Below are 9,747 nucleotides of genomic sequence, written 5' to 3'. Positions count from 1 at the left end.
TGGAATCCGGTTTGTATATATTAGAATGATGTCAGTGTGTTTCTATATTTTTTCTTCATTTTAAATTGCGTTAAATATTTTTTAAAGTATAAATGGTGCATAAAGCAAAACAATTCGTCCAAATAATAAATTAACGCAAATCGTGTGGAAGTTTCTAGTTTATCATGGAGGATCTGGGTAAACGAGCCGTACCTGAACGTACCACGGAGGTCTCGCGGTACGGATGACGTCAGTTTACGGGCTGTCGGGAGTTTCTGTGTCAACATGAGAGCAGGCCCACTGCTGGCCGTCAGCGGGCGGGCAGAGGAGAGGAGGGGAGGAAAAGTGTGTTTACACAGACGGCTAACTGCCTGGGGAATCGTCGGGGAGAGGAAGTGAGCCGGCTCTGCGTCTGCCCGCTCCAACTTCCTGCTCAGAAAGAGAAAAAGCCCAGGATCCGATTTCAGTCCGGCACACGGTGCGGACCTGAAGGAAGCATGGAAAAACGAGGAATCTCACAGGCTTCGCCGTAAACTTTCACGGACTGAAGACACCGACTTACAGATCGCAGGTAAACTACAAAATAAGCAGTTTCCCCACCACAAAAGGCGCTTTGTTTGTTGGTTGCTAGTTTTGTAGCTAAATGTTAACAAGAAGCGACAGTATGAGTTTTATTGCTCGTTATTACCGCCTTTGTAAGTGTCTGCGAGCGGGTTGCTTCGTGTTTCCTCCTCGAAAAAGAGTCTGTTTCTGGGTTTTGATGAAGATTAGTTCAGATTTGAGTCGTCTTCCGGTTCGTGCAACATCTTGAAAATGAGTCAGTGGGGCATACGTCTGTGCGCAAACATTTCCTGTAACTTTACAAGCAAAAAGTGACTCCGTTCTGAAGGCAGAATTATTTTTAAAACATTAAATCCGCCTATGTTTTTCTTTTAAAAGAGCTTGTAGTTGACTTTTTTTCCGCGGAATTTGTGAACAGGAAGAGAAGAGATTTGGTCGTGGCTGTGTAAGGTCTACACACACCATCTAATATCATTAGGAGTTTCCGTCCAGCCAACAGTGGACGTCTTTGTGCTCACTGCGACACTTCTCCGAGCATCAGCAGCAGAACCCGAACGCACCACGGCCTCATGATGTTCCTGCAGAGAGCAGGAGCTTCAGGTTTGTCAGGTTTAGTTTATTCTGCAGGAGGACACTTGCAGCATCTTCCAGACTTCCTCTGTCCTCACTGCGGACCTCCTCGGCTCATGTGGCCTCCTGATGTTAAGCTGTACCTTTTGCTTCGTTCAAAAGCCAGACTGAAGTCTGGGTTCAGAGCAGGTCACAGGGTGGAGGTGGAGCTGTGGGCTGGGTGGACAATGATGTGATCTTTTGACCTTTTTCACCTTTTGGGATTTTTTTGGGGGGAGGAAGTGTGACTGGATGGGGAAACACTCCCCTGCTGTGGGATCCCCCCCACCCTCTCTCTTCCTCATCATTTGTCCTTGGAAGTAGAATAGGAGGAAGTCCTGACTCTGACAGGTTTGTGGTTTCACACAGCAGAGACGGCTCAGGGGATGGCTCAAGTCGGAAATCAGCTCAGCCCTCTCTCCGGATGGAGATACGAGATGGCTGAAAAGCTGCTCCGTTATCGTTGCTCCTCAGATAAGACGGAGAAGATCACAGGCAACACGACAACAACACGAGTGTCACACGTTATCTTTCAGCTCAAAATGACACAACGAGCTGTTATCATGGAAATATGAAGGCAGAAGCAGGAAGTTGTGAAAAAGATGGGAAAGTATAGTGTTTGTTTTGTTTTTTTGTTTTAAACAAAGTGTTTTTATTGTTTCTCCCCCCCCCCACACAAAAACAAACAAACAAAAAAACACACACAATGACAACAACAACTTAAAGCACAGAAACAGAACCCCTGCCCCCACCCCTTCCCTCCCACACCGGATCAGTCAAACATACACAAACAAATTAAACTGGCATTGACATACATTCTACATACAATACAAAAAGCTGCCAAGTGTCCCAAAATGTTTGACAGACCCCTTCAGGGTATATCTTATTTTTTCTAAATGGATATGATACATCACCTCCTTTATCCAATGGATTCATACCGGGGGGGGGGTCCTTCCAGTTGCACAAAATTTGCCTCCTGGCCAAAAGAGAGCCAAAGGCAATCGCATCCCTTTCGCATTTGCTGAAGGATGTATCCACCAGGACCACCCCGACCAGTGAGATGAGTGGTGATGGAAGTACGGTCTTACCACATATTCCAGAGAAGGTGTCATAGATTACCTAAAAGTCTGCAGTTTGGGACAGGTCCTGAATGTATGGAGGAGTGTATCTGGAGTTTGTTTGCAACGATTGCATGCAGGGTCCAGGTTGGCTTTGATCTTGGACAGCTTGTGTTTAGACCAGTGCCGCTGGTGCACTACCTTGAACTGAATTACAGCGTGTCTCAGACAGACTGAAGATGAGTAAATGTTCTTGATGTTCCTTTTCCAGATTGGGTTTGATAGGAGTTCCTCCAAGTCCGCTTCCCATTTCAGTTTAAGGAATAGCATTTGGTTTTTGTACCAAAAAGAAAACGTATGGAAAACGTATTTTCATCATTTGTACCCCTAAGATTTATAAAAAAAATTTAAACGATGCTCAGACAAGTAGGGGATTTTTTTTTTCATTTTTTGTAAATAAAAGATAAACATTGACATAACGATGTTCACGTTTGACTCATTTGTCACAACTTGAGACCATCAAGGCTTTTGTTTTTTAGTTTATAATTGAGAACCTTTGGATCACATAGACAACATGGACAGTTTCTTCTTTTTAACTTTAAATTTACAATAATAAAAGCATCGTCGTACGAGCATTCACAGCCTTTTTGCAACAATAAAACGTGTAAAAAATCCTAACGTCCACAGAAATCTTATAAATCTCTAGACTTGTCGCACTCAAAATTTCTAATTGCAAATGTGTAGCAGCCCTGGCTGTGTTGTGGCTGAGAGTTTAACGTGTTGATTTCCTGTGGAAGGAGTTTCCAAGAGCTGAAAGTGACATATTTAAAGTTACGGTTTGCAAAAGTCATGAAGACAAAAGAAAATTCACAAAGAAACGAAGTCTGCACAGCTTTTTTCATTCATTGTTTAATGGCTGCACGGTGGCTCAGTTGGTAGAGCAGTTGCCTCTCAGCAAGAAGGTTGTCTGATCGAATCCCGGCCCGGGACCTTTCTGGGTGGAGTTTGCATGTTCTCTCCGTGCATGCGTGGGTTTTCTCCTGGTACTCCAGTTTCCTCCCACAGACCAAAAACATGCATGTTACACTGATTGGTAACTCTAAATTGTCTCTAGGTGTGAGAGAGAGAGTGAATGGTTGTTTGTCTCTGTGTGTCCCAGTGATGGACTGGAGACCAGTCCCCCCTGCCTCTCACACAGTGATGGCTGGACGTGGGCACCAGTGACCCAGAAAGGAAGAAGCGGGTAAAGATAATAGATGGATGAGTCTGGAAAATAAAATTCTACAAGGAAAATGTGTGACCAAAGCCACCACATGTTTGTTTACTGACGGCAGCAGCAGAAGTTATTAAAAAACAGGTCAAAGGTTAACTTTAGGGGCGCACCAATAAATCGGTCGGTCGATTTCATTTATTGTAGGAAATCAGCCGATATTTGCACGAGAAACCGATTTTACCATTTTTTGTTTTTTTGTTTTAACAATTGTCTGAACTTCATTTATATTTCAGAGCACGACCTCATGGCCAGTTAAAACAAGTTTGTATTCAACAATATATTTTGCCATAAAATAATATTGGAAACTTGAAGGTGCTTTGTGACCTTAACCCGACAGTGTTGCTTATAAAACAAAATCGGAATCGGCAGGTCAGGCTTTTCAGAAATCGTGATCGTCCAGAAAACAGCACTTGGTGCACCGTAGTGAACTTACCTGCCGTGCGCAGCCTACAGCCGGCCTGACGTAGGTCAGTCCTGCGGCTCGACTCCCTGTGGTGGAATTAGACGAGTGCTTTGCTTCCACTGAGCGCGTACTTTCATTGAGCGTGTACTTTCATTTCAGAATTGCACATGAAAATATCCGGAAAACTACCGAAACAAACACTTTCAAACTGTGCACCATGTGTTTGATGTAGTTCAGGATAACCTTCATTTGTGTTTGAAGTTACTCGTAGAAAAGTTTGAAATCAAGTTGGAAGAGTCCAAACCCTGAACATATTTACTCAGAGAAAATGAAGCAAATCAAATCTTCCTATGGAAAAATATTTACCAATCAAAACCGAGTACAGTATTCATGCGAGTCTGTCTGAGGCCTACTGAAAGAAGACGGGACGCTTCGTACTGGGTCCATGTGGTGTTGGTGTCTAGCTGTCGGGGGACACCAACCCCAGGTCTCCTGGTAGGCAGACAGGGCTTGGAGGCTGCACATTCCTCTATTAAAAGACTGACCGACCCTGGGCCCGCCGAACTTCCTGTGGAGAGAGGGCCAGGTTGAACCACAGCATATTTCTGGCTTGAGCTGTTGTTCCTCCTCATATTTTATTTTCTCTCTCCTGCTGCTGTCGCTACATTACACTATGCTCCTTTCACACACACTGTTCTGTTCAGAACGGGCGCACTCCTCCTCACGGCGCACGTTGCTATTCAAACAGGCCGTAGCCCTCGGGCAGAGGACATCATTCAGCCTGCATGCAGCGCAACAAGTCGGGAAGAATAAACTTGTATAAACAAGTATTTGTTTCCACAGTTACGTTATTACACACCGAAGAAGTTTTGTTGCGTTAGAGTCAGCCGACGTCTAAAAAAAAAAAAAAAAAGCAGGTTCTCAGGAAAAATTATTCAAAACGACCACGTTGACGTCAAACTTGATGTGTTTGTTCCCACGCCTGCACGTTGTGCTTCAGGTATGGACAGCGCCATCACTCTGTGGCAGTTCCTGCTGCAGCTGCTGCTCGACCAGAGCCACAAGCACCTGATCTGCTGGACGTCCACGGACGGAGAGTTCAAGCTCCTGAAGTCGGAGGAGGTGGCCAAGCTGTGGGGGCTGCGCAAGAACAAGACCAACATGAACTACGACAAGCTGAGCAGGGCCCTGCGCTACTACTACGACAAGGTGAGGCCTCGTGACTAAAGCCAAACTTCTCTTTGTGAACTCGCCCACTCCCGTTGCACACTTTCACTTCTTCTTCCTCGTCTTAGAGTTCCGACTTTAAAACATTTTTTCTAAGAAATTAATTTCAGCGTGGCGGTTTCCTGTCGGTGCGCTGAAGTGCTGACCTGCAGCCGTGCACTTTTGATGTATCAAGACACAAAAAGCTGCTTGAAACACAACAGAGGCTCTGCAGCTCAGACCCACCAGAGTTTAAACGGGTCACAGAGTTGGACTGTACTGGTCTGGACTGACGTTTTAATATGGTTTAAGGTGTTTACACAGTTACGTTTCAAGGTTTCCATGCAGAGTTCAAACCTTTGCAAACAAACTCTTCATTCCCAGAACTACTTTCATATCACAGTATCTGTCAATACTTGTGGATTTTTGTCTTTTGTCTCTCACTGAAATAACTTTACGTCTTAAATTCAGAACACAGAGAGCGAACAGACAAGCTTCTGCAGACTTTGATTATATTTTACATCAAATTATTCTACTCAAAACTGGAAGTTAATCGTCTGAACTCGTCATACCTGCATTGAACTGTGCAGAAACATGAACTCCTACATGTGCGATCCTTTAAGTCGTTCAGGGTTTAACAATTTGTAAGACTGGAGTTGTCTTTGCACAGCGGCTTCTCGAGGCTTACTTTTCAGTCTGTTTTTGTCTGCCTCTCATTAACTTAGCAGTCAGGGAGTAAGAGACACGGGCGTATGGTTACCATGGTGACCCTGAAGAGACGCTGACAGTAGCTTTAACGTATCTTTAGGTCCTGAGCAGCTTTATTTGATTCAGATTATTACAAAGTTATGTTGGGGTTTGGGGCAGTTTAAGTTTGTTCATCTTTTGTTTGTTTGTTTTGTAGAATATCATCAAAAAGGTGATTGGCCAGAAGTTTGTCTATAAGTTCGTGTCCTTCCCCGAGATCCTTAAAATGGACCCGCAGGCGGTGGAGATGGGCCTGTCCTCTGGAAGGTTTCCCCCCCAAGAAGGAGAGGCTCATGAGCTGGACATAGAAGAGGAGGAGGAGGAGGAGAGTGAAGAGGAGGCAGAGAGGAGGAGCCTGGCAGCCTTGGGGGTGCAGCAGTGTCGAAGGGATTACCTGCACTCGAGCCTCTACTCGTCCTTCAGCATCAACTCCTTCCAGAACCAGCCGGAGCTGCTGCGCGCCCTGCGAGAGCGTCAGGAGGAGCCGCGCTCCGTCATCCGCTTCGGCACCAACGCCATCGAGAGGAGCCCGCCTCCCTCTGCCAAATCTGAATCCTACGTCTCCTCCAGGCCAGCAAACCCCCCCTCTCTTTCCCAGTCCCCGTCCTCCCCAAACACCCAGCCTGGCCGAAGCTGGAGCCCTGCGGAGGAAGGGGATGAGGACGGGGTGGACTCTGACCAGAGCGCTCAGCCTCTCAACCTTTCCTCGGGCCACAGGGAGCGAGCCCTGCAGCCCCCCGAGAAGAGGAGCACTAACAGTAGCGGTAACCAAGGAGACGGACTCCCACCTAAGAGCAAAAAGCCCAAAGCTCTGGAGATCTCCCCGTCCCTGCTGCTTTCGGGGAGCGACATCGGCTCCATCGCCCTCAACAGCCCGGCGCTGCCCTCCGGCTCCCTGACCCCCGCCTTCTTCACCACACAGGTGAGACGCTTACCTGAGTCCCAGCATCTGTCACCGCTCCCTTCAGGAAGCTCGCACACGAAGAAATAAAAACATGACGGCATTTCCTTATTGCTAGACATGAGTCACATGGTGAAGAGCTTCAGGAACTGTTGACTCACTCGTGCAGTTCCTGAAGGTGCTTTCCATGCTGACATTACAGTTACACAATCAGCCACAACATTAAGACCACTCACAGGTGAATCGGTAAGCTCACTGCAGCTAATCCACATTAGCCAACAGGTTTACAGGCGTTGAGCTCAAATGTGATGTGGTAGTAGCTGAGAGTGGTTCACGACTCGTACTCTGAGCGTGCCAGCTCACAGCGGGCGATATGCATTCCTTTGAAGATTTCGAAGCCTTTGTTTTTGCAGTCTACAAATGTTGAGTTATTTAGTATTTTATGTGTTGAACCCTGCTGTGAAACTGACTTCAGCTCTGACTCGTCACAACATGTTTCCACACCTTGGCTGACATCAGTAGCTGAAGACAAACTGAGTGTGTCGCTCCGTCAGCCACAACAAAGTCACCAGTCCTGAGAAGAACCATATCTCAGAAAGACAATAATTCAGTCCCATCTGAGTGGCCGGTCGGCTGCAGGTAGAGGTTCTGTCACCCTCCAAGCTCCCAGGAAGAAGCCACAAGCACTTCCATCAGAAACTGAAACAAGTGCACTTTAATGAACGTAGTGACTCAAAACTCAGAGCAGGTTTAAAAACGTTAAACCATCCTTATCTCATAATCATGTTTATACATCTTCAAGTTTTATTAGGACTTAATAGACTTTTGCTCTCAATAAGTGATGATTGCCTGCATCTAGGGATGCACGATATTGGATTTTTGGTCGATATCAATATGCCGATATGTTAAAACTTATTTGGCAGATAACGATACCAATATTTTTTCCCCTAGACCTACTTACAGAGACTACATAGTATTCTCTGCTGTGGAATTAAAATACTACATTATTCTGCATGATCTTTGTCTGTTTGACCTGCTACCAAATGCAGATGCCGATGGAATGTCCGATATGTAACTTTGTCGCTAATATCGTGCATCTCTGCCTGCGTCTGTTTTGATTTGTCTGTTGGGGGATAAATGAACTACTGAATGAATTTTATGAAATTTTTGGAGTTGGCACAATTCAAGATGGCCGCCACAGGTCATCCATAGTAACTCAAAAATGGCTACAGCTCTTTCAAACAGACACTGTGTAAAATTTGATGTGGTAGTAGCTGAGAGTCATTCCCAACCCTCACTCTGACATGTTGCCAGAACGAGGTCGCATCACGTTATTTTGCAGGTTTGACTAAAACAGCTCAGTCCTTCATGTTTAGTGCTCTCCAATAGACACGTGGCGGGTGACGTGCATCTGTTGGCGGGTGATGTGCATCTGTTGGCGGGTGACATGCATCTGTTGGCGGGTGACGTGCATCTGTTGGCGGGTGACATGCATCTGTTGGCGGGTGATGTGCATCTGTTGGCGGAAGGCTGCTTCTTTAATTAATCCCGAGCGTTTTGGAGTCGTTACAAAGAAACGACCGCCACACCCAGTGTGGGTCACACACACACGTCGTGAAAGGCGTTAACAGCTCTGATTCACTCGGCTTTTTATGAGCACACAAACTCACATCAGAGGAAAACAAGCAGCTTATAGGAATCTTCTGTAAGGGGGGAGGGGGGGTCTCTTAAGTGATGCCATATGCTTCAATAACTCCATTAATAATGGGAGCGGGGCCAGGTCCCTCCACAGCAGCTCTGCCTCGTTGCACCGAGGTGACACGGGGGAAAGTAAAGGGGGAGGGGGAGAGACCAAGAAATTGATTTCATATGTTTTCTCTCTAGCTTGCATTTCAAATGCGTGAGGATCAATGCCCACTTATGCTCCCCCCCCCCCCAGCCCTCCTCCTCTCATCGCCCCTGTATTCTGCAGGAGAAACCACAGACTTCCTTCCTGCTCCTTCAGTTTGTTTTTCCAAACTCTAATACACATTATTTACTATTTCAGCATGTTGTGCATTACCAAACACTGCTGCAAGCAGCGCTCCTCAGACCATTTATTTATTTAAACAGAAACATTTTCACTGACTTTAACCCCGACGTCTCCTCCCTCACAGACTCCCTCTGGTTTGCTGCTGGCTCACAGTCCGCTGCTGTCGGGCATCCACTTCTGGAGCAGCCTGAGCCCCGTCGCCCCGATCAGCCCCGCCCGGCTGCAGGGCCACGGCTCCCTCTTCCAGGTAAGAAGCTCACGCAGGTGTGCGTGCACGTGATGCAGAGCAGAAGAGAGAGAAACTAACAAAAGCATAGCAGACGGGAACAGACGGTGCGTTCAAGGGTTCATTGTTTACTGGAAGTGCTTTGAAGCAGAGGAGGAAGTTGTGAGGCCGTGCTGGTAAAACGTGCGCTGCTGTAAAAACCCTCCCTCTCACAAACAGCTCGCCTGTTTTTTAAGATTTAAAGGTAAAAAAAAAAGATGAAGAGCTACTTTTCTAATAATTCATGTATTAGAAGACGCAGCTCCAGAACTTCAGACACATTTCTGTCGTCGCAGGATTTTAAGGTAACAGGAAGCTTTGTTAAAAAACAACAACCACCTAAAGGTGATGTTTCTGTTATCTGCAAAGCAGCAGACAGCGACGGTTGGGAAACAAGTTAGGACTTTGTCTGCAGGTCCTGCAGAGGTGTCCTGTTTCAGCTCGAGAGGGAGAGGAAATCCTGTGAATACTTCCTGTTTGAGCCCAGGGGAGCCGGTCTGAACAGGGTGGACTGGTTTGAGAGCTGCTCCTCATTTATGAAACACACACGCACAGAACACCAGGTCCTTTAAGCACACACACACACACTGCTGCAGGTCCTTTAAGCACACACACACTGCTGCAGGTCCTTTGAGCACACACACACACTGCTGCAGGTCCTTTGAGCACACACACACACTGCTGCAGGTCCTTTAAGCACACACACACACACA

The 9,747-nt window shown here is 46.5% G+C and overlaps 1 protein-coding gene across 1 annotated transcript in view; it reads left to right on the top strand.

The window, feature by feature from the left end:
• Positions 1 to 272: 272 nt before the first annotated feature.
• The window catches only part of LOC119415824 (ETS domain-containing protein Elk-3), a 14,845-nt gene continuing 5,370 nt past the window's right edge, over positions 273 to 9,747 (top strand). Inside the window, exons 1-4 of the mRNA XM_037682997.1 lie at positions 273 to 550; positions 4,884 to 5,092; positions 5,994 to 6,758; positions 8,894 to 9,016. Of these exons, the coding sequence (XP_037538925.1) occupies positions 4,886 to 5,092; positions 5,994 to 6,758; positions 8,894 to 9,016 (1,095 nt within the window). The 5' untranslated portion in view covers positions 273 to 550; positions 4,884 to 4,885. The remainder of the gene's footprint in view (positions 551 to 4,883; positions 5,093 to 5,993; positions 6,759 to 8,893; positions 9,017 to 9,747) is intronic.

Source organism: Nematolebias whitei, chromosome 10 (assembly GCF_014905685.2).
Source record: "Nematolebias whitei isolate Nwh7 chromosome 10, NemWhi1, whole genome shotgun sequence".
NCBI lineage: Eukaryota > Metazoa > Chordata > Actinopteri > Cyprinodontiformes > Rivulidae > Nematolebias > Nematolebias whitei.
The sequence above is the reverse complement of the archived record's forward strand: the minus strand, read 5'-3'. Positions and strand labels throughout refer to the sequence as shown.